We start from the raw sequence: 25,940 nt of genomic DNA, 5'->3' as shown, positions 1-25,940 counted from the left end.
GGATTTACATAAACTGTACAGCTGTACAGAGAGCCATAAAGTGCCGGCCTTCTCCTACAGTACCTGTTTCAGCCGGCAGGTGGAAGTATTATCAGTCGGACCGGAGTCTTCTGCTTCTGCTGTCAGGTTGGTGTGGCCATTTGTAATCAGTATTTATGATGTGTTCACATAAGGCTCCATTAACATGCTGATTTTAACAGGGCTCTTTTGGAGCTGTTCTGGTTATTCTCGTCAGTACCAATATGTAAATGTATAATTGTTACTGCAGTTACTGCAGAGAGAGAGATTCACTGATCTACAAAATTAGATTCTGTAACATATGCATGTTAGCAAAAGCATGTAATGCAGCAGTGTTCTTTAGGTAACGAAGTAGGCTAGATGTAAATGTTAACAATGTGTTGTTGTGTTTAGGAGAGTCAGATTCTGTGTCACACGTTTCTGTAATTGTTCACTTTCTGTTCCAGGCTGATTTGAAGGAATCTGAAATAAATATGTCTTGTTTTAATGTGTGAGAGCTGGAAGCATCTAATAAACACACAGGAGAGGGGCAGGGGATTTGCTTGAAACAGCTAAAGGTCTGGTCCACTTTTCAGTTTATTCTGCTGTAGCCTAGAACTCAAGAAGAACATGTAAAGTGACTTGTTTTGTTTTACTTGCCATTTAGGGGCAGGGTTACCTGAAATAACCAGAGAGTGTTGTGATGTCATTTTTCTAGATGTATATGACCATGTATATGAGTTACAGAAGCAGTTGTACATTTTTACCCATTAAGCCTCTGGGTAAAAATGTAAAGGATTTACAAAAAAAAACTGAGGTAAGAAATGACAATTTCACATCTACCATAATTTAATGGGTGTTAAATGACAGAATTGGTAGCATCTGAATCAGCATAATTTGCAATCTTAAAAATAAAGGTTATTTAAAAGGTTCTTCATAGCGATGCCATAAAAGAACCATTTGTGGTTCCACAAAGAACCATGCAGTCACAGGTTCTTTAAAGAACCATCTCTTTCTTACCTTTTTATAATCTGAAGAACCTTCTTTCACCACAAAGAACCTTTTGTGAAACAGAAAGGTTCTTCAGATGTTAAAGGTTCTTTATCAAACCATTTAGACAAAAAGGGTTCTTCTATGGCATTGTGAAGCACCTTTATTTTTAAGAGTGTACTATGAGTCAAAGGTTTGGAATAATTATGATTTTTTTAATGTTCTGGAAAAAAGTCTCTTATGCTCACCAAGACTGCATTTATTCAATAAAAAAAGCAATAAAAACAGTAATATTGTGAAATATTATTACAAATGAAAATAACTAATTTCTATTTTAATACATTTTAAAATGCAATTTATTCCTGAGATGCAAAGTTTAATTTTCAGTAGCTTTTACTTGAGTCTTCAGTGTCACATGATCCTTCAGAAATTATTTTTACATGCTGCTCACTTAATTCTTTTTTTAAATAAATTGTTAAAGCTGAAATAGGTGTTGGGGTGGTGATAGGGAAGTAAAATTGATTTCCAGAGTATATTCATACACAATATCTAAAATGTTAATGATTTTTCTTTGTTACAGACATTTGAAACAAACTGTGTTTCAACACTTAATCGTCTCCTTAACTGTTACAGTTGTTAGTATTTTGTGTTTGACTCTAGTGGCAAGATATCTTCAAGATTATCTTTTTTGCCCAAGATGCTTTGTCCAGTGATGAGATAAGACATGCAAAAATGAAAATGAGCTGTTTGAATATGAAAATTACTAACATCTTGTCATCACAAAAATCAGCATGTAGTTTGTGTGTGTGCGTGTTTAGACCTCAAACCGAAAACCATATTACGGTGAAGACCCATCTTATTCTGATGCTCATTCTGAAATTTAAATGATAATAGTGCAATTTGGTTTGATTCTTAGGTTGCAATTTGACAATGAATTACTAAGAAACAAGTAACACACTGAATTAAACATTTAATAGTATACAAGTATATAATATAACAAGAACCAATAATATTCACAGTACATTGGCTCTTTGTTCCTGTAGATTAAACAGTAGATCATGTCACTAACAACACCAAAGTCATGGGTTTAATTTCCCAGGGAATGCATAAACTGGTTAAATGCACTGTATGATGTAGCTTGAATAACACCTAAGCCACTTTGAAAAAAAGTCTCTGCCTTTAATCCTGTGTGTTCTTGTGATTAGATCTCACTAGACCAAGAAACTTCCAGACTGTGTGATGTCTAAGGACGGTACTTTATGTATTTGCTTCCTGCAGACCTATGACAGTGAAAACGTGTTTAATCATCCCTTATTATAGCAGAGAGGATCTGTATCAGCAGTCATGGATGCGAGTCTGTTTGTGCTGCTTCTGCTGTCAGGTTGGTGTGGTCATTTGTAATCTGTATTTATGATGATGTGTTCACAGATGGTTTAACACTTGATGTTAACAGGGCTCTTCTGGAGTTCTGCTCTTTGTCGTCCATACTACTATATAAATGCGAGAATGTCGTGGCCAGAGGCTCAGAGTTACTGCAGATCGAAGTACACTGATCTGGCTACTTTAGACAACATGGGTGATGTGAACAGGCTAATAAGTATAGTGGATGCTGGATACAGTGGATCAGTGTGGATTGGACTGAAGAAGGCAACACAGAAACGCTGGGGTTGGTCTAATGGAGAAAACACAACTTCTGAGTACTATAACTGGGCTTCAGGACAGCCAAATGAGGGTGAATATTGTGTATCAACCTATTCCGGATTATGGCATGATATGCCATGCTACAATTTACGATATTTTACATGTTACACTGGTGAGTTTTTGTAAGATGATAAATGCATATTTGAAGCTGAGAAAGAAGAGCTGCAAAACTGATTTTTTTTTCTTTGCATCTCTCAATAGGAAATAATACATACCTAATAAAATCTGCTAAAACCTGGAGTGATGCTCAGAGCTACTGCAGACAGTATTACACAGATCTGCCCACCATCCACAACTCTGTGGAAAATGACAAGATAACTAAGATTATTCTATCTGGATGGTACATCTGGATTGGTCTGTTCCTGGACTCTTGGGAATGGTCTGATAAATTTATCAACTTCTTCAGACACTGGGCACCAGGTCAACCATCTGAGAGTGGTCAACCATCAGAATCTGGTGACTGTGTTGGCATGTCAAGAACCAATTCTGGCAGATGGGCTCAATACAGATGTGATCTACAGAGTCCTTTTATCTGCCATGGATGTGAGCATCTAACAAATTAGATCGTGTTAGACAGAACGACTCATGTATCCATGTTAAGTTCTGTTTAGTTTGTGCATTACTATATTTAACATTGATTGTGATTACCAGCACAACAATATGCTGATAACTATCAAAAATATAGACTTAAAATTAGAACGCTACCTTTATAATCAGTTCTGAACAACACAATGTCATAAGAAAGCTTAACTATTTTCCAAGTTCATTATTACACAAAAATATACGGAAAGCACGAATACAAAAAGTGAAATAGTTACTAATTGCCATGAGAGTGTGTTGGTCAGTTGACTGTATATTCAGTCTGTTACCTTTACGTATTTTCCTCTATAATTTCATTGGCTTTCATGCATTGCTCGTGAAAACACAATTTGTTTCAGGGCAATTATGATTTTTTGACACATAGACTTTAATCATGATTATATCTCTGTGATATTTATATCTCTAAGTATCTATGATTTTTACAAAATACTTTCATTTTCCTCATAAAGGGCCTAGGGCTTCTGTACCTGTGTACCACTTTGTGAACCAAAGTATGACACGGGCAGATGCTGTGAGATACTGCAGAGCAAGATTCACTGAAATGGCTGCTGTTATAACCATGTATGATGTGAGAAGGCTGGTAAACACAGTGGATTCTGGATACAGTGGTTCAGTATGGATAGGTCTCAATGCAGTGGGAGTGAAACGCTGGATCTGGTCTATAGGAGACAGCGCAATCTCCCAGGACGGTATGTGGGGTCCAGGAGAACCAAATGGTGATGGCGAGTGTGTGAGGAGTTTTAATGGCAGCTGGTATGATGAGAGCTGCAGCAGCGTTCTCCCATTTGTGTGTTTCAATGGTAAGTCCTCTGAGTTTGAGTTTGTTTTTTTAACTTTAGCTATTCCTTGACTGAGGGCTGGTCCCTATCTTGTGTTTCTGAACAGACAGCGCTGGTTTTGTAGTTACTGAGACTGCTATGACGTGGAGAGATGCTCAGAGTTACTGCAGACAACACCACACCGATTTGGCGAGTATCAGCAGCCCAGAGCAGCTGAATCTGATCCGTAATGAATCATCACTCTGGATTGGTCTGTTTCTGGACTCTTTTGGATGGTCTAATCAATGGAACCACTTCTTTAGATACTGGGCAGCGAATCAACCATCCATGATTTCAGGATCTGCTGCCTGTGTTGGCATGTCAACAACCGATTCTGGGAAATGGGCTCAATACAGCTGTGATGTACGGCAGCCTTTTATCTGCTATGGAGGTGAGTTTTCCCCATTTAAACAATTTGTAGGTCACTCTTGAAACAGAGATTACAAACAACTGTGATATGTTCTCATATCATTCTGTGTTGAGGAAATCTTTAACCCAACAGTTCACCCAAAAATAAAAGTTTGCTGTTAATTTACTCAACCTGGTCCTGGTCCTTGTTGACTTAAACACTTGAACGAAGGGGCGAGATTAAGGTTTTTATGGTTTCTCATTGTTTATGCAAAAAGTTGGGCTGATGAAGACTAGTTTATTCACTTTATATGCTTTAGACATGTAAAACATCTACATTTTACATCATTATTGGGTGCTTAGTAATATAAACATACGTATAATTATACGTTGCATCATTGTGTGATCAAATAAACTAGTGAAGTGAAAAGATTCTAACCAGTTTGCAGAAAAGATTTGAATTTCCCCATTTGCCTAAGGCTTTGGATTACAGGTAATTATGTTGTAAATAATGTTCAGTTTCTTGCACAGACCGATCATTTCATGTCATAAGACCTCAATATCTCATTAGGAGCAACAGGTATTAATTTTGTTCCTTGATGTGCGTTTTTTTTATTCTTAAAAATGGACAGCCGCTGACTTTTTTTTTGAATCACCAAGGATCACGGTTTTAAGTAAGCAAAGGGCGAATTTTCATTTTTGGGTAAACTATTTCTCTTATTCTGTACTTCTCTAGATGACAAATTGATTAAAAAGCAGGTCGTCAGAGTGAAATTGTCATGTAATGGAAAATGCGCACTGAATGATCCTGCACTACAGGCGGCCATTCTGAATGGGGTTTGTATCTGCCTCAAACATAATTCAGTTTCATTCCCAAATTGTAAATAAATAACTGTGCCCTCAACCTATAGCCTTGTGTGTTTTCTCTTATTTCACATTGCTGCTATTATTAGGATTTATCTGATTCTTTCTTGCTGCTCTTCCAGATAAGTAAAAAACTGCAGAGCATGGGGCTGGAAAGTGACAAAAAAATTTTCTGGAGAAAGGGGGAAGGTGGAGAGGTGTTTCATCAGGAGAAAAAACCTAGACCGAGTTCAAATAATGCATGTCGTAAGCAGTAATTGTTTATTTACCTCTTTAAAGTAATCTTTAAAACAGACTCAAATAATATAAAAGTAACTTATTAGTAAAAGTAGATTGTTTTAAGGAACTGTAAGTAGTTGTACTAGTATTATACATTATTTAAATATAATTAATGGTGATAGTATGGTGATAGTTGTTGTTTGTCTTTTAAAACTGATGACTGATTTAATATAGTAGGCTAACTGTAATATGCTATGTGTTGAAAATAAAATTTGCTGTGTGAACCTGTAGTTTGGAAATTTATGAATTCATTAATTCATTGGAGATGTTTATTTTTACTTATGGTATATAGGAACACAGCAATTTGTTAGGTGCTATTCATCCTTTGGCCACAAAATACACTGTTTTGAAAGGCGCCGGCTAAAAAGCTCCACCTGTCCTGAGATGCGTTCCATTCTGCCAAGTGGACTTCACAGGGTATTCACAGAAATCTTAAGTGAGATTCCATTCCAAAGGAAGAGAACGTATTCAGTTCGAAGAGCACTGCGAACAGCTTAGCGAATAAAGGGAACATCAGTGAATAATTGCACACAGGAGTAGGCCCAGTAATGCTAATATTATTCACTAAAAATGTAATTTATTTGTTTACATCTGGAAGCCATAGCAATAATTACTTTTTTATTTATAAAAATGTTTATTTTTTAGCTTTATTTATTAAAAAGCGTTTAGCTATGGTCTATTTACTGAAACTTGGAAGCCATAACATATTTTATTTTCATTAAACAACATACAGTATAATACAGTAATTTAAATAATTCATGTCCTTTATTTATTAAAATGCATTCTTTCAACATAACTCTTATGGTCACATTATAGTCATTATAATTCTAGTCTAATTTCAGGTCAAATTTGAAAACCAAAGAAAAAAAAACAGACGTTTTTAGGCAATACACAATATCACATTTTACTAAATAATAAAGCGACACAAATTTGCTGGTAAAGAAGTCGTAAATGAGTCCTACCTGTCGCGACATGCCCTACTCTGCCTTGTCTTTAAAAATAACATTTTCATCAGGGAAAAATGTACATATGGTTCCCAACGAAAATACAGTTTGGTGTAAAACATGTTGAAGAGTACATGAGGTACGTACGTTGTGTATTTGTTTATGTTTTAAATAGGGCTGTCAAGCCATTACGTTTTTTAAAAATCTGATTAATTACATAATGTGCCGATTAATAATCTAATTATTTAGATTAAGAAATGTAGATTTAGAAATTAATTAGAATAATTAATTGACACATAATTTGCGATTAATTACCAATAAATTAAAGGCATTATTAAAAACAATTTAAAGTCATTATTGTGATAAATTAGAAAATCACTGAAAAGTCATTACAAATAAGTAGGTTCAGAAAAATATATTTTGATTCAATATACAAAAATAAAAAATATACAAAAAAAAATAATAATTTTCGAAAAATAAAAAAATGATACTGTCTTGAGCGAGTCATTCAATCTTCAGTGGCTTCCTGAATCATTGTCTCAATCTTCAGTTCAAACACGTGCATTCATTCAGTATTACATTTCTAGCTATTTTTTGGCAAAATTGCACAAAAACAGACAATACTGACAGCTTTGTGTCTAAAAGGTCACACAATATTAACGTAATTGTTATTGAACTGTTGAAGGCTCTAAAATTAATATCACATTTGCAATTGTGCAGATATTAGAGAAAAATATTGCTAAACTATATAATATGATATAAATATTAATTAAATCCATCCAGGGGCAGTTTTTGCCCTCATATCTTGAATTTTAGGTTAATATAACTGCATTAGGCTTCATTATGCATCCTGTTGTCCTGCATCACATTTGTCAACAACTGCATCATTATTTGATGACATACAGATGTGGGCTGGGGTGCGTTGAATTTGAATTTCCCCCATAAATAATCGCACCTTTACCTTATCTTCATTTTAAAGTAAAAAGCTTCTCTGTAATCTGTATTTGTTTATACCAGCCAATGAGGATTCTGAAATAAAACACGTAGAGTTTGTTATAGTAACACGTGCAACTTTCACATGCAACTGACTGACAGATAAATCACGTGGTAATGTTGTGGTTACTTTAGCAAATAGTTTGCTTTGTAAATTCAGTTCAACAGCATTAAGTTAAAGAGGGTAAACTTTATCACACAACTGCAGATTCATTAAGGACACTTTAAGCATTGTTGTTCTGTCCAAGCACGTCCTTAAATGAGCGCTATAGCATTTACTTTAACTGCTCGGGCAATGTTAGTATGACTCATTTCAGTGGCTGCCAAAATCACAATTTAAAACTACAGACATGCATCTTATTATGCGCAGGCTACTACATCTAGTATTGATGTCCATCAGGGGGATCTTAAATATGTTTTAGAGATTTTGGAATCAAGGCATGGTTTTCTTGAGAGGGCCAGACCCAGGGCTTTGTGTGCCTTTTAAAGGGCATGTTACCTGTGTGACCCACACTTCCAATCTCATCTCAAGTGACTTCATTGAGCTTTTGTAGGACACTTCAGTAAAATTTAAAAAGTACTGTTTGTGTGTCAATCAGATTGTGTTTGTTTATAATTGTGACTTAAATGAAGATCAGACCACATTTTACAAGTAGTGCAGTGCAGAAATCTACAATATTCTTGCCGCTGTGTGTTATTTTGAAGAGCAGGAGATGTAAGGAAAAACTAGAGGGACTTGCATACAGTATGAATAGATTTTAGTTGTGAAAATCACTGTGACACAGTTTTAGGAAAGTATTTTCAGCATATTTTAGATTAGTACATAACTTGGTGTCAGAAATCCTTCAAATCTGCTTTTTGACGGTTGAGTCAAATGAGTTATTTGAATGTGAAAAAGACATATCTTGCGACAAAAATCAGCATATGATTTTATTTTGTTACATATTTGTTACATTTAAGCAAAAGCATTTCATGCAGCAGTGTTATTAAGTCAAACATCTGAAAAACAAACATGCCAGGGGCAAGAGATTTGCTAGACTAAATGGCTAATGGTCTGGTCCACATTGCAGTTTATTCTGTTGTAGCCAAGAACTGAGATGAACATGTAAAATGATGTAAAAGATCATTTGTTTTGTTTTACTTGCCCTTTAGGGGCAGGGTTACCTGAAATGACCTGAGAGTGTAGCTACGTCACTTTTCTAGATATATATGACCCTGCTGAGGTGACAGTTGCAGTTATTTAAGGATTTGCAAACAAAAAGGTAAGAAATTACAATTGGAGTAATTATGATGTTTATGTTTTTGAAAGAAATCCCTTATGCTTATCATGCTGCATTTATTCAATCAGTGTTACAGTTGTGAAATAGTATTACAGCTTAAAATAACTGCATTCAATTTTAACATATTTTAAAATGTGATTTATAATTCAGCCGTCGTTACTTCAGTCTTCAGTGTCACATGATCCCTCAAATCATTAATATTCTGCTCAGTTATAATCTCTAACGTGTACTATTGTGAATAAAACTGAAATAGGAGTGGTGGTGTTGATGGGGAGGTAAAATTGATTTCCAGAGTACATTCATGTTTTCTGTCTATGTATTACAGACATTTGAAATTAAGTGTTGCAACATTTCTACCCTAAACTACAATGTTAATAATATTAATAATAATATAATATTATTAATAATAATGGCATGCTCTTGATTTTGCCAAGGAATTGACTGGCATGGAGAATTAAATGGTTGTTAAAATTTAAGTTTTGTATATGTTAGTATTTGGTGTTAAGACTGTAGCTAGTGTCAAGATATCTTCAAGATGATCTTTTTTTACCCTTTTTTTTTTCTTGTTTTGTCTTTTTTTTTTAAGTTGTTTTGTCTGGTAATCAGATGAGACATCCAGACATGAAAATGAGCTATTTAAATATGAAAATTATTTACATCTTATTATTCACATCTTGTCATTGCAAAAGTCAGCATTTGTGTGTGTGTGTGTGTGTGTGTGTGTGTGTGTGTGTGTGTGGAAGGGGTGGAGCGTTGTTACACTTGCCTGAAGCCAAAAGCCAAATTACGGTGCTGTCTGAACCTCCCCATTTCATTCTGAAGCTTATTCTGAAGTTTGAATGATAATGATCATTTCTTGATCTGAAGTATGTGAAGTCACAATAAATTTGCAGTGTACCATGTGTATTAATTTCCTACAGATCTGTAACAGAAAATGTACGTTTGATCATCTCTTATTAGAATCCAGCAAAGAGGATCTGTGTGAGCATCGTGGTCGGGAGTCTGTTTGTGCTGATTCTGCTGTCAGGTTGGTGTGGTCATTTATAATCTGTATTTATGATGGTTTAACATGTTGATTTTAACAGGGCTGTTCTGGAGCAGTTCTGCTCTTTTTCGTCAGTACCACTATATAAATACAGCAATGTCGTGGTCAGAGGCTCAGAGTTACTGCAGAGAGAGATTCACTGATCTGGCTACTGTAGACAGCATGGATGATGTGAACAGGCTGGTGAATTTAGTGGATGCTGGATACAGTGGATCAGTGTGGATTGGACTGAAGAGGGGGACAAAGAAACGCTGGGGTTGGTCTAATGGAGAAAACACAACTTCTCAGTACTATAACTGGGGTCCATTACAGCCAAATGGGAATGAAGATTGTGTAAATTATTATTCAAGGGCTTGGCATGATACGAATTGTGTCGATTTGCTATATTTTGTATGCTACGATGGTGAGTTCTCTGTTTGTGAATAAGTAAGTTAAGTGGGAACAAGCTGAAAACTGATTTTTATTTTTTTAATTTTAAATTTTTTTGCATTTCTTAATAGAACATACTGGATACATCATGGTAGAGAGCTCAAAAAATTGGACTGATGCTCAGAGCTACTGCAGACAGCATTACACAGACCTGCCCACTATTCACAACTCTGAGGAAAACAACCAGATAATTCAAATAATTATGTCCCATGCACGGTACGTCTGGATTGGTCTGTTCCAGGACTCTTGGGAGTGGTCTGATAAATCAAGCCGCTTCTTCAGACACTGGGCAGCAGGTCAGACATCCCAGAGTTCAGGATCTGGTAACTGTGTTGGCATGACAAGAAATAATTCTGGAAAATGGGCTCAATACAGATGTGATCTACGGCAGCCTTTTATCTGCCATGAAGGTGAGTTGAGCTCAAAGAAACAAACGACTCAGATAAAAGGATGGTTGATCACTGTGATATGTTTTCATGTATTTATGTATGTTCTATGTTGATTTCTGTAGACAAGTTGATCAGAAAACAGATTGTGAGACTGAAATTGTCCTGTAATGGTAATTGCACAATGAATGATCCTTCAGTACAGACAGCCATTCTGAATGAGGTTTGTATCTGCCTTAAACACTAGATCAGATTCATTGTCAAATTCTGGTGTAAAACTTTAAAAAAACAGCATTTTATAATACATTTCATGACAGGTAACCAACACAGCTTATATCATTAATATTGTTGATGTTGATGTTATTTAGGGCTACATAACATGTAGCCTGTAAGTGTGATGTTTTTTTCTTGCTGTCTTCCAGATAAGTGAAAAGCTGAAGAACATGAGGGCTGGAAAGTGAGAGCAAAATGAGCTGGATAAAGAGGGAAGGTGAAGAGGTGTTTCATGAAGAGAAGAACTGGATGGCTAATTCTAATAATGCCAGTAATAATGAATGTGCTTCATTAAAGAAATCTTTAAAATAGACCCAAATAACATCCAGTAAATGTCTAAACTATATTATTGGGAGGAAGTACTAGTAGTAGTAGTATACATTATTTGAAAATCTTGAATGATCATATTATAGTTTTAGGTCATTGTATTGCATTGTAAACCAGGACTAAAGGATGGGCTTTAAAATAATTGTCCTATGAAATCGGTGCAGGAGTAGCCCTATTCTATTTACATTTAGACTGGCTATGCAAAAGTTGCTTCTTTTTTTTTAAATAAGTTACTCTTTTATGCAAAATGTGTAGCTTCATGTGTAATCTGAAGTAATTTTCTTGTAGCCTATTGTAATGTTTAAAAAAAAAGTTTTCACACACATCTGAAGAGTATTTTTGAAAAGAAAAGAATTTGCAATACAAATCTGAATGTAAAGGTAAAACTATTTTACATATGATTCTAACCAGTGTTGGGGAAAGTTACTTTTAAAAGTAATGCATTACAATTTTGCATTACTCCCTGAAAAAGTAAATAGTTACATTACTTAGTTACTTTTTACGTAAAGTAATGAGTTACGTTACTTTTGCGTTACTTTAAATCTGGGCTGGGCCTGCTTCTTTGTTTTTGATATAAAACAATTCTAATTTAAAAGCCCTTTTACACCAAAAGTGAAATGAATTCAACTCAGGTTGAAAGAAAAGTACATTTATGCAGGAGATCACTCTTCATCTATTAAAAAATGAAGCACAAATGTTAGTTTATCTAAAGTAATTTTTGCTTATTAGTATGGTTGAATTGCATCATCGCAGGTCGGCAGCAAAGACACTGGTTAATAATGGGATTAAATACATAAAGGATATTTGTTTTATTTAACATATTTAATTATTGCAGGGTTGCGTCATATTTTGAGTTTGTATTTAACTGTTTTTATTCATTTTGAGAAATACTGAATCTGTTTTTTGTGAGTGAGACGAATTAATGCATGTTCACATTTAGTCTAGAATACAGTAACATCATGTTTACTCCTTGTCAATCAATAAATGGGGGAAAAGTAACTGGCTTTACTTATTTGAAAAAGTATTTATGTATTTTTTTAGAAATTCAAAAGTAATGCATTACTTTACTAGTTAATTGAAAAAGTAGTATTATTACGTAACTCGCGTTCCCCTTCAGTCGTTCTCTACGACGTTACGTCATAACTGACGTATTTGGGGTCTCCCTTGGGAGGCCAATCACCTCTGAGTTAACTGGAAAAGGCCAATGAAAATTGGCGAGTGGATTTTGCATGCTAAGCCACTCCCCCGTACATACAGGTATATAAGATGGCGGCGTGCATCCACTCATTCAGATTTCTGCTTCGGAGCTTCACCCGCAAGCTGACTGGAAACTCATCGTTGGAGTCTCTCTACGCTGTGTAGCCGGCTGTATCTCTGTTCGGTAACTTTGCATTTCAGCGAAGAACCCCTCTTGAGTGCACGCTCGTGCCGCGGTCCTTCCCTGGGCAAACCAGCGCTAAAAGAGCAATTTTCCAACGAAGCACGCTCATTGAGAGTGTCTTTTTCAAGACGCATCTCCGATCGTGTGCTTTTAGTACGTTGCATGTTGAGATAGCGTTTGTGGTTGGGTTATGCCCGCTCTTGTGGGCGGACCCATTATTACGCTTGGTCATTGCTTACATTTGTTTTGTAGGCTACCTTTGCGCTCTACCCTTTCCGGTCTCGCGGGTCGCTGACTCCCGAGGCTGCATTGGCTAGAAGCATGGGGGACCTGAGGGTTACAGTCCGGGTTTTTCTGTCGGGTGAGTCCCCGCGGAGGACCGGCTCCTCTTAGCGTATTACCATCGAGTTTCTGAATGCTGCACGTGGTGGAGGTGGCGTGGAGCACGTTGACGCCCTCTGGTGGAGTGTGCGGTTGTGGTGCACTCATGCACGCAATACGCCGCCACCTGGTGGGCTGCCCATGTTCCCTCCTGGCTTGTAAGCACTGCCAGCCTTGGCTGTAAGCGAGGCTCACAGTGCTGCAGGCCATGCCACCTCCGCCCTGCACGCCTTGGCCCTCCTGCATCATATAGGCCATGATTTTGTTGTGCACGAGGAGAGTTCTGACTTGAGGTTGAGGCAGGAACTGCATACGGTGATCGCAAGGTCTCGGTGCACTCCCTCGGTCAGGTGATGTCCATCTTGGTGGCCTAAGAGAAAATAATAATAACATTGGCTGAATCTGGTGGGATGTACAACACTGACAAAGCTCGCTTTCTTGGTGTTTCATCCTTCAGACCAGCCTCTTCGGCGACACTGTTCAGGACCTTGCCCAGCAGTCCTGGGCAGTTCTTATGCAGACAGGAGTGCTCTTGGTAGGGCCGCGTTTTTTTTTCTGCCTTCGCCGAAGGTCCGCCCCGGTGCTCCGCTCTGCTCCCCTTCGGGGGCATTGAGCTGACCACTCCTAGGGGTGGCGGTCTGCCATCTGGGTTGCCTTGTGGAAATAAATGGAAATGGGGCTTCCTGGAAGCAGGCTACTCTTTGTTTGCTTGGAGGTTAGCAGAAGGGGAATGCTGCCTCTAAGCAGAGGTTGGCTCATTGGGTGGTTGATGCCATCACCCTGGCTTACCAGTGTCAGGGTGAGCTGTGCCCCCTGGGAGTTTGAGCCCACTCCACTGGAGTGTCGCCTCCTCCTGGGCATTGGCTGCAGGCTGGGCGACACCAAACACCTTGCGAGACTTTTCAGTCTCCGCGTGGAGCCTGTCTCCTCCCGTGTGTTAAGGTAACATCAGGTAAATTGCGGGAGGACGGCTCGGTGTTGGCTTGCTGCGCCATTCCTTTGGATCCGTGCGCTTTCTCCCAGTTGTTCCTTAGGTGAACTCTGGGTCCTCCTTGCCCCCACAGTTCAGATTAGGACAGAGTTTTCTGACTGTGTCCGGTAGGGGGTTCCTTCACCCCTCCCGGTCGTGGCATCTCCTCGGTCCATGGATTCTTCCATGTTCCCCTACCATTTTTCCAGTCTTCCACGTGACCTCCTGATCATCGTCTCCGCCCCCCCAACGGTTGCTTCAGATACCTGGCATCCCTGGTGGGCCCGTTATCTGGCTTACAGGATGTTTGGAATTGTGGCGTTTTCCAAAGGGGACCCCAAATACGTCAGTTATGATGTAACGTCGTAGAGAACGACTGAAGGGGAACGTCTCGGTTACATCTGTAACCCTCGTTCCCTGAAGGAGGGAACGGAGATGTTACGTCCTCCTGCCACAATTCTGCACTGCGCTGGGGGCTCGAGTTCGGTTCAGCTCCTCAGCTTAAATCTGAATGAGTGGATGCCACCATCTTATATACCCGTATGTACGGGGGAGTGGCTTGGCATGCAAAATCCACTCGCCAATTTTCATTGGCCTTTTCCAGTTAACTCAGAGGTGATTGGCCTCCCAAGGGAGACCCCAAATACGTCAGTTATGACATAACGTCTCCGTTCCCTCCTTCAGGGAACGAGGGTTACAGATGTAACCGAGACGTTACTTGTAATGCGTTACCCCCAACACTGCTTCTAACATTTGAAGTTTATGTTATCAGAAGCTATCTGATAAAACATTCAAACATTCAAATGTATTGTTCACATTTTAAAATCTAAATGTGTTGTCTTTGTGATCTTGTGATTCTGATCCCTATCAGTAAATCCAACAATGTAACTTAAATATAGCCTACTTTCCAGCGCACTAACAATGGTGTCACAAAATGACATGCCTTACTTACATGCTGTTAGTGCTACAGTATGCTCAAGTGTACTTGGTTTTAGACTTGCAGTTTATGGAGAACAAGCCAGCAGCCTTTCAGTTACCAGCTCTACGCTTGGACAGTTCACCCTGTCTGAGGTTTAATTAAGAACATTTGTAATCCACATCCTAAAACGTACAGTTCTGCATGCATTCACCACTCCCCTTCTCTGTCATTTGTTTAATCACCTTTCGGTTTCATTTCCATATTTTATTTGATTCTTTCTTGCTGGTCTTCCAGGTGAAGGTGAAAGTAAAATAAGCTGGAGAAAGAGTGAAGGTGGAGAGGTGCTTCATCAGGAAAGGAACAGTACAGCCAATTTACAGTTTTTCTCAGTCGCTTTGGTGCATTTCTCACAACACTATTTACATTTGCACAACATTTACTTCAACCTCCACAACATTTAGTCATTTGTGCACATCATAGTAGCAGTTTCTCATTCCTTCCAACAAATTGCAAATGCTTTTGGACATGCATCAACTGCTTTCATACAACTCTCTGCTGTTTTATAACATTATCATTTGTCATGTCAGTCAAAATTAACTAAACTTGTGAATGCTGAATAGTCATTCCATATAAAACTAATAGTCCTCATTTCATTGCTTGAGTCATTACATACAAAAATGTTGAACTAGTTGTCAAAATCTGTCAAGCAAATTTTATAAAAAATCTTTTTTTTTTTTTCCTGAAAATGTCTTCTAAATTGAACAATTTCTGCAAATGTGCATGAATGATTTACAGACCTATGTATGTTGTAGGTTCAGTTCCAATATGTACTGCAATATTGTTTACAGTTGTGCACAGCTCTACCCAAAGGGAGTTTATGTTTGTTGTAAATAAGGGTGTATTTATTCGTTTGCACAATGCTTTGAATAAATTAGAACTGCAAAGAGCATATGCAGTAAAAATGTGAAACATACATATTCAGTGTCTTGTACTCAGATACCTCACTAAATACAGTAATGTCTAACTTTACTGTAGTTTTCAAATGGCTGTGCAAATAGTATAGTGCTGTCTTGAGCATTTTCAGGAAGCGTCACCAAGATCTGACTTTTTTGCATTGGAAAAAATTTACAGAGTAAACTGTCATAATGAAAACATGACAAAGCCATTTGACTATCTTGTTCATAAACAATGGTGTCAGGACTTTTCATCTTGATGACACTGACATTTCATTGACATGAATACTTGCTTTTGAGGAATGAGCTATCCATTTTGAGCAAGTGACACGCTTTTGCTGGTTATCAGCTAGGTTTTGCAGTTTGTACTAATTGTTTTGAGAAATGCATTAACTGTTGTGCAAATGTAAATAGTGTTGTGAGAAATGCACCAAAGCGACTGAGAAAAACTGTAAGTTAAAGATGTGATAGATGGTAATCTCTTTAAACATCTTTAAGTGTAGGCTATTAAAGATGTTTCAGAATTGTCTGCGTATTTTAAAAACAGCACATCCTGTAAATAAGCAGAAATGACGTAGGAAACATGGAATTTTAAAGCTTCATGAAGAATCACTTTGCAGATCCAGATATGAAACCAGCTGCTGTATTGAAATGCAGTAGTTTGTTCGGTGCTATTCACACTTTGACCACCAGATGGTAGACTTTCTGCTGTGTACTGTTAAAACGGACACAGGATATTTAGTAAAAACATGAATTATATCGTTTAGACCCTAATCAAAAACACCAACACACCCCTTCATTAGTTAAGAACCCAATGAACTGCAATGGCCATGCCAGATAAGAAAAACATCTACGATGTGAACTGTTAAGTGTTTTTATCGTATTTGCATTGTAAGGAAAGGAATAGAAATTGAACCTCTGAATTCAGTCTGGAAGTATCATTTTTCTATTTACATTTAGACTAGCATATATGCAAAAGCTGTCCTGTGTCTTTAACATAAGGCATGCTTTCATTGAAACTTTCTTTTTGTGTGTTCTGAAACAACATTAAAATAAATGCTTAAAGGGGAAGTCCACATCCAAAACAAAGATTTACATATAATGTCTCACCTCGTTGTCATCCAAGATGTTCATGTCTTTCTTTCTTCAGTCGTAAAGAAATTGTTTTTGAGGAAAACTTTTCAGCATTTTTCTCCATATAATGTACTGATATGGTACCCCGATTTACCGACCCAGTCTTTTGCAAAGTGAACATGCAAAGAAGATCAAACACCCTCAAAGTGGTCATCATCTTTTTCATGTTGTTTGAACATTAATGTGTGTTGGTAGTGTATGTACAAATCTACCCTATAATGATAAAAATCCATGCAGTGGTTTTTAATTAATCTGTAAAAATATTATCCCCTTTTCCAAATAGAGCCATTCTCAGATGCCTGTCGGTGCGCTCAAAATTATTTACAAGATTACTTAACAAAAATCAGCATGCAGGCAAAAGTATTTAAAACATGCAATGATCTCTAGGTAAAAAGGTAAACATTTCAGTCAGGCAGTTAGTTTAAGCATCTCATTCTGAAGCTCAAATATGAAGTTTAAATGTAAGAATGTAATCTAAACAAGAAGGAAATCTTTGAAATCAGCTTATTATATAAAACTTTAAAACACTCAATATCATGAACAATCAAAAAAGTAATCTTTTTCATGCTTGCGTTTTATAGATCTGAGTTTTATTAGTTGAAATAATGCTGTTACTTAAATGTAAATAAAACAATAATTAAAGAAATGCATATACTGTAAGAGCATAAATAAAGGCAGAAATGGTTTTTCCTTTTAAGTGTGCTGACTTACTCCAACTTTTGACTTGTAAAAAAGCAGCAACTACAATTTTGTTTACAAAACATCTGTGAAGGACTTTGTGACCTATTCAAAACCATCTGTTCCACTCCTGAACTCCCTGGTCTCACACAACAATCATTTTAGCATGTTTTAAAGCAGCAAAACAAGTCAGCAAATCAAGGAATTTCAGTTAAACTGGGTTTAAGCTCAGACAGACCACAAACATAAGCTCCGCTTGTTTTGATGTTCCTGATGCTATGCTTTGTTAATAGTAATATAAAAAGTACAACTAAAGGGTAAAGTCACAGAATATAAAAATAGACAGACAGACAGACAGATAGATAGATATAGATAGATAGATAGATAGATAGATAGATAGATAGACAGACAGACAGACATATAGATAGACAGACAGACAGATGTGCTAACATATTTGTGAAGTGTAACCAAATAATCCATTCAGCATATTTGCATTTTCTTATTTCTGCATTGTGTTTCACTTTACACGGATACAGTATATCAGATAGCACCATTACAAACAGTAGCATGTAGTACCAAGAATACTAACAATAATAATTAATGAAAATGTTTGTATTTTAATATCAAAATTACAGAACAAAACTGAATCACGATTAATATTAAGAATTTATGTTGGGGAAAAAAACATTTGCATGCCTGCTCTGCTCAGATTAATCTACAGATTAATGTTAAATATATTCACTCAGGTTGTTATTTGCATTTTCTTTGCTTTAACAAAATAATTGTATCTTAAGATTTAGTTGCAATGCATAGTAAAATAAAATCCATTTATTTAAAAAATTCATGTACATAGAGTGTCTGAAATAGGACCAGGCAATATTTTACAGTCCATACACAATTTGTCCTTACACAAATAGTATAAATGAAGAGTTCAGATGCAAAAGCCTCTAAATGCCATCTGAAATTTTCATCTAAAATGAGCATTTTTATCAGGCTCCTATATTTATGTTTAGTTATTTCACTCTAATTGCATAGAAAATGGCCTATACATTATCATTAGAGTGAAATTACTGAACCTAAACATTGGAGCCTGATAAAAATGCTCATTTTAAATGTAAATTTCAGATGGCACTTAGAGGATTTTGCATCTGAACTCTTCAAATAGTATTAGTATTAAGCTTTATACAGTTTGCTTTGTACAGTTTGCGATGAATGAATGTTTTAAAGTGACATTGCTGTGATTTCTGTTTTTTTCTTCCATATCAGTCAAGTTTACAAGATTTTAAGTACAGTTTATGGTCATTATATTACATACACTTTCTCATTTTAATGGCACTGATAATATTGTGAATAAGTGATTTGAACTAACTTTGGAAATTGGATAATGTTTTGTCAGATTTCGATAATTAAAATTAAAATTTCACTCTTTGAAGTGTTTCTAAATGTCAGACTGGCAACCTTTGTTTGTTTCTAATTATTAAATCACATTAAATCACACCAGTCCAAACTCGGATCATCAGCATGTAAGTGCACATTTTTGTCATATTCATCAGGTCATCCTAGTCTAAATTTAGACAGAAATATACTTCTGAACATATGTAGCCTGATGTGGAAGAAGAAACAAATTTTTTGTTTGGTTGGTTTTTTTTTGCAAGATATCTGCAAGGTCACTGTGTCCTATGCAAACGAACACATGTGATGCTGATGTCAACCAATCACTGCAATATACAACACATATAAACAAAACACATGCACGCTTGCTTCAGATGCCGTTTTACTACAAACACAAGCTTTGAGACGCTGCAGACATGAATGTGACAACTGCACTGCTGTTTTTTCTCTCAGGTAACACATCTTGTGTTATTGTGTAAAGGGTTGCACCAGATGTGCATAATTTTTTTTTACTTAAATTGGAACTTAAAGTCATTAGTAAAGGCTTAGTAACTATTGCAAGTTTGTAACTCGGCTGCATCATTAGTTCTTAAGACAGGACGTAGACCTAGCTAGTAGGTCATAAGCACTCTGTTAATGAATAGTCGCATATGATGTTTATCTTCAATGATCCAATAGCAGAATTCGAATACATGAGTGGAAGTTGTGTTAAAATTCCGTAAATTTCAGTTTATCCTTGATTTTAACTTCTTTTTGCCGCACTCAAAATTGGTTAATCATGAATAAAATTGGTCATTTTGGTGGAAATAGCATTCTGAAAGTGTATTTTAAATGAATAAGGATCAATAAATAAATACTAAAGCAAAATAAAGAAATAACATTTATTTATTATGACATGCACAACGCAATAAACATTGAAGTGCTGTTTAGATCACGTTGAAAAGCCAATGAAGTTATAAAACAACAGAGCATTTAACCTGAAAATGTAACAACTAATTTCTATATATATGTTTTTAATGTAACTTTCTTCCTTCAAATACTTTGATCAGTTCAAGAATAATTTATGTAATTTTATATTATTTATTTAAAAGATTAAAAGAGCATTTCATTTTTCATTTTTATATTGTTCAACTGGTCGAGGTTGATATAAGTAATTAGTAATAAGTAATGCAATACTTTTTTTAGAAAGAGTAATTAGTACAGTAATTTAATTAAACTGTTGAAGATGTAATTAGTAGCTATTACTTTTTTTGAGTAACTGATTCAATATGTATCTAAATGTCTACTTTAATGTATAAATTACCCAACTATGTATCTTAATGTCTAGACTTCTGTAAATATTTAGTTATACATATTTTACGTTTCAGATAAGTTTAATAGTACAATGCAAAAAATTAATTAGTAATGCCTAAATTGTAACTTAGTGCCCCTTCACATCAAAACCAGAGTAAGAAATAACTAGTGCTGGGTAGATTACTTAATTATTTGTAGTTAGTAATGTAATCAAGATTACTCATTTTAGGCAATGTATTCTGACTATGAAGAATAAACTATATGATCATTAACCAACATCAAAGAACACATGAATATGTTGTAAAATTATGGAAATATTAACTTTAAATCTCATGGTGACTTCAAGTAAATATTTCAGGTCAAAGGGGTTTGACTGACAAAAAAGTTTGTGAATCCCTGCATCACAAATTACAAAGAATTTACTGTCATTGTGGGATTAATTTGTAATCAAAAAAGTAACCTGATAATCAGTAATAAGTAATCTGATTATGAGCTTTTTAAAATATAATATACTCTAATTACAAGTAATTAATTTTTGGGATCTGATTACGTAATCCAGATTACATGCAAACTTTGCCAATACTGGAAATAACTTGCAATGGCCCATCTGATGTCTTTTTGACAGTTTATCTACAATGGATTTAAGCATGTTAAAGTGTTTTTATAAGGTGCATAAGTTTATCTGTTAGTCTGTGATTGCGTGTATTCTTTCTTACAGGTCTTTTTGGGGGTTACTCTCTTCTTCCTAAGCAGTACTATTATGTATATGATCTAATGAGCTGGTCACAGGCTCAGAGCTACTGCAAAGAGAAATACACAGATTTGGTTTTTGTCTACAGTGAAGAGGATATAGACAAACTGAAAGCTTCTCGTCCTCTTTTATCTTTTGGTTATGCATGGATAGGGGGGTATGATATGAAGTCTGACAATTCGGACTCACAAAACATTACGGAAAGTGACAATACGACGACTCTGAGCACGAGCACGAGCACGAGCTGTCTGGCATTAGATGTTTTGACCTGGAAACGTGTCAAAAGGGATTGCAAAATGATATTTTCGTTTTACTGCAGCAGAAGTGAGTAACATGAAAAGCCATATTTTACAAATTAAATCTAAACATTTTGTTTTCTTATGCATGTTTACTTGTACCTGTCTGTGGATGTGTCCTTAGGTGAAGGCAAAAGGGTGGTCTTGCGATTGCAGGTGAAGCCTGATGGACAAGTGGACATCAAGGATCCTGTAATTAGGGCGAACATGTTAGCTAAGGTAATATCTTCGAAGTTAATGTCTGCATGCTGTGAAATGCTTCAAGCCAACTATTTTAATCTAATCAATACATAACATGGAAAATATTATAATATAGGCTATTTGTCAAAAGGGACTTTGTTATTCCATGTCCTTTTTTCTTTCAGATCAACAAAGAATTTAACAAACTTGGATTTGGCAATGCTGTCAAAGTACAGTGGCTCACAAGGCGGGAAAGACCTGTCAAAAAAAGTGAAAATAACACTTGCACTTTGGATACTCTGTAGTTTGTATGTTTTTGTTGTTTTTCCTATTTTGAATGAATTTGTAACTGCAACAGTTTCTTATAATGCCGAGTTATTACATACGCTGCAAACTTAATGTAGGCATTTTAGATTTATAAATATATTATAAAGAATTTTTTTTTTGAAAATGTCTCTATATATATACAGTGGGTACAGAAAGTATTCAGACCCCCTTAAATTTTTCACTCTTTGTTATATTGCAGCCATTTGCTAAAATCATTTAAGTTCATTTTTTTTCCTCATTAATGTACACACAGCACCCCATATTGACAGAAAAACACAGAATTGTTGACATTTTTGCAGATTTATTAAAAAACAAAAACTGAAATATCACATGGTCCTAAGTATTCAGACCCTTTGCTGTGACACTCATATATTTAACTCAGGTGCTGTCCATTTCTTCTGATCATCCTTGAGATGGTTCTACACCTTCATTTGAGTCCAGCTGTGTTTGATTATACTAATTGGACTTGATTAAGAAAGCCACACACCTGTCTATATAAGACCTTACAGCTCACAGTGCATGTCAGAGCAAATGAGAATCATGAGGTCAAAGGAACTGCCTGAAGAGCTCAGAGACAGAATTGTGGCAAGGCACAGATCTGGCCAAGGTTACAAAAAAATTTCTGCTGCACTTAAGGTTCCTAAGAGCACAGTGGCCTCCATAATCCTTAAATGGAAGACGTTTGGGACGACCAGAACCCTTCCTAGAGCTGGCTGTCCAGCCAAACTGAGCTATCGGGGGAGAAGAGCCTTGGTGAGAGAGGTAAAGAAGAACCCAAAGATCACTGTGGCTGAGCTCCAGAGATGCAGTCGGGAGATGGGAGAAAGTTGTAGAAAGTCAACCATCGCTGCAGCCCTCCACCAGTCGGGGCTTTATGGCAGAGTGGCCCGACGGAAGCCTCTCCTCAGTGCAAGACACATGAAAGCCTGCATGGAGTTTGCTAAAAAACATCTGAAGGACTCCAAGATGGTGAGAAATAAGATTCTCTGGTCTGATGAGACCAAGATAGAACTTTTTGGCCTTAATTCTAAGCGGTATGTGTGGAGAAAACCAGGCACTGCTCATCACCTGTCCAATACAGTCCCAACAGTGAAGCATGGTGGTGGCAGCATCATGTTGTGGGGGTGTTTTTCAGCTGCAGGGACAGGACGACTGGTTGCAATCAAGGGAAAGATGAATGCGGCCAAGTACAGGGATATCCTGGACGAAAACCTTCTCCAGAGTGCTCAGGACCTCAGACTGGGCTGAAGGTTTACCTTCCAACAAGACAATGACCCTAAGCACACAGCTAAAATAACGAAGGAGTGGCTTCACAACAACTCTTATTTGTGACTGTTCTTGAATGGCCCAGCCAGAGCCCTGACTTAAACCCAATTGAGCATCTCTGGAGAGACCTAAAAATGGCTGTCCACCAACGTTTACCATCCAACCTGACAGAACTGGAGAGGATCTGCAAGGAGGAATGGCAGAGGATCCCCAAATCCAGGTATGAAAAACTTGTTGCATCTTTCCCAAAAAGACTCATGGCTGTATTAAAACAAAAGGGTGCTTCTACTAAATACTGAGCAAAGGGTCTGAATACTTAGGACCATGTGATATTTCAGTTTTTCTTTTTTAATAAATCTGCAAAAATGTCAACAATTCTGTGTTTTTCTGTCAATATGCGGTGCTGTATGTGCATTAATGAGGAAAAAAATGAACTTAAATGATTTTAGCAAATGGCTGCAATATAACAAAGAGTGAAAAATTTAAGGGGGTCTGAATACTTTCCGTACCCACTGTATATTAAATAAACAGTAGTTAAACTTTTCTCTATATTTATCTGTTTAAAATAATAATAATAATAATAATAATAATAAATATTAGTACACAACGTTTTAGCTCTTTAAAGTACTTGATTTTGATTGGCCAAAAACAGCATCGGAAGTAACTAAAATTAATTTTTAAATTTTGCATCCTTTGTCATGTTATGTATGTCCATGTAATGATTTCTTTCTTTTCAAGTTAGCTGTGTGAAAGGGGTGGGTCGTCTTCAATTGGAGTGGCAAATGAGAGGCAGAATTGACCAAAATACTTGTTATTTTTTAATCATAAAATGTGTTGCTATATTTGCCATGCACTATGCGTCATAAAATATATTTTAAAACAAAATTGACGCTCGTCAAAAGTACACAAGTTGTTTTTCTTTTACAGCACATAAATAGGCTATGCAATAATTTATATGATTTATTGGTAGCCTATATTTAAAGTTTATTTCAACTGTTTAATGTATTTCACTAGTGCAAATAAAGAATGACTTGGGATAATGTACCAGTAGTCGGTCGTTATTTCAAAATAAATGATGTAAAATGTAAATTTAGAAAGGATTTACTAAGTCATTATGAGTTAGTTTAGTCATATATGACCCTTGACCACAAAGTAGCAATAGCCAAAAAACGCTGTATGGGTCAAAATTATCTATTTTTCTTTTAGGCCAAAAATCATCAGGATATTATGTGAAGATCATGTTCCATAAAAATATTTTGTAACTTTTTCTACCTTAAATGTATCAAAACTTATGCACTTATGCATTGATAAGAATTTCATTTGGACAACTTTAAAGGCGATTTTCTCAATATTTTGATTTTTTTTCACTTTCAGATTTTCAAATAGTTGTATATCAGCCAAATATTGCCCATACATACATGTAAAGTTTATTTATTTAGCTTTCAGGTGATGTATACATACTGGTTTTGTGGTCCAGGGTCACACATGTTTTCTTAGTTGTAGTTATCGGTCAGTAGAGGGCGCCATCACACAGATTTTGCGCATTCACGGGCATATTTGCTACTCTTTGCATAAGGTTGCAGCTGATCTATAAAGTTTACGGATAAGCACGTGTAAAGTTGTTTTATTATAAAACAACCCAAAAAAGAAAGTAAAACTGATTCATTTAAAAAGTAGGATGTGAGCAGAGCAGGCCAATATTTTTCACCGTTTTTTTTGTAAACATCTTCCAAATCCTATTAAACGTCATTACCACTAGAGAGCAGCACAGCCCGAGAATCGGTTTCATTCAACGTTACAACAAACCTGCACACACATACACACACCTGATATTACGAACCTCATGACATACAATAGGGATGAACATAATAATGGTAATAATATGCTATTAAGGTACATTGAAGACGTTATAAAACAAGTCTTTTGTGCCTTTTAGTGCTTATGCTGGACTCACCCTGCACTGACTTCTTTGCCACACAAAGTTTAGTTTTTTGGCTGGTTAGCATGTCCCCGTTTGCCCCTGCTGTACAGCTGGTTTTCTCCACTGACAAGCATTTCAAAATGTCTCTGTATTCAGACAAGTTAAAATTTCTTATAAGCAATCTTAAAATTGAAAATCATTATTTACCGATACAAGGCTCTTTTTTGAGCATTCAGCATGAAATGGACATGTATTTTTCTCCAACTTCCTGAATCAGCAGAAAATACTTGAGAAATGCACTTATGAAATCTTCAACAGCTGCTGATTGCAGCGTTATTGATTTTACTTTGATGTCATATTGTTTGGATAGATATAGATTTGACCTTCAATAACTCTAGAATCATAGGTTCTTACCTAAATACTAAAATTGAGTGCTAATACAGGATCAAATGCACTGTGTGTTATCTAGGAATCAATTACATCTGGAATTACCAATGCCCATAGTCACTCTGTATTAGTGATCTGTTTTAACAATAATATGCCTCATTCCAAAATACTTTAGGACTAAATGTCAAACTAAGTAATATCAAATGCATGTTTGTAATAGTTTGTCGTGTGTATAACCTGAAAGCTATGCCATGCAATTTTAAAACATATCAGCTGTGGGCCTAATCGAAAATATATGTGTCTGTGACGCACGTAATACGGCATTCTGAGTTAAAAAAACAAACCCTGCCCACCATCTGCGTCAAGTCGCACCGTGTGTGGTTACCAAGCGTGTTCACAAATGTGGGAATCTGAAGTTCCCACCTCCTCCATGACAG

The 25,940-nt window shown here is 36.3% G+C and overlaps 2 protein-coding genes across 2 annotated transcripts; both read left to right on the top strand.

Annotated features, from left to right (window-relative positions):
* The first annotated feature begins 766 nt into the window (after positions 1–766).
* On the top strand, positions 767–5,575 carry LOC127181956 (macrophage mannose receptor 1-like). The gene is made up of 8 exons (XM_051137009.1): positions 767–814; positions 2,266–2,368; positions 2,441–2,800; positions 2,890–3,231; positions 3,738–4,088; positions 4,174–4,497; positions 5,191–5,291; positions 5,441–5,575. Exons 2-8 carry the CDS (start codon positions 2,332–2,334, stop codon positions 5,573–5,575), a joined length of 1,650 nt encoding a protein of 549 aa, XP_050992966.1. The 5' UTR covers positions 767–814; positions 2,266–2,331.
* A 13,895-nt stretch (positions 5,576–19,470) lies between these two features.
* Positions 19,471–22,000, top strand: LOC127174259 (uncharacterized). The gene is made up of 4 exons (XM_051124614.1): positions 19,471–19,535; positions 21,094–21,450; positions 21,547–21,641; positions 21,788–22,000. The coding sequence occupies exons 1-4, from the start codon at positions 19,499–19,501 to the stop codon at positions 21,905–21,907; spliced, it is 609 nt and encodes a 202-aa protein (XP_050980571.1). The 5' UTR covers positions 19,471–19,498; the 3' UTR covers positions 21,908–22,000.
* Positions 22,001–25,940: the final 3,940 nt, after the last annotated feature.

The sequence above is a fragment of the Labeo rohita genome, chromosome 2 (assembly GCF_022985175.1).
Source record: "Labeo rohita strain BAU-BD-2019 chromosome 2, IGBB_LRoh.1.0, whole genome shotgun sequence".
Classification (NCBI taxonomy): Eukaryota; Metazoa; Chordata; class Actinopteri; order Cypriniformes; family Cyprinidae; genus Labeo; species Labeo rohita.
Note: the sequence above shows the minus strand (reverse complement) of the source record. Positions and strands in the feature narration are given on the sequence as shown.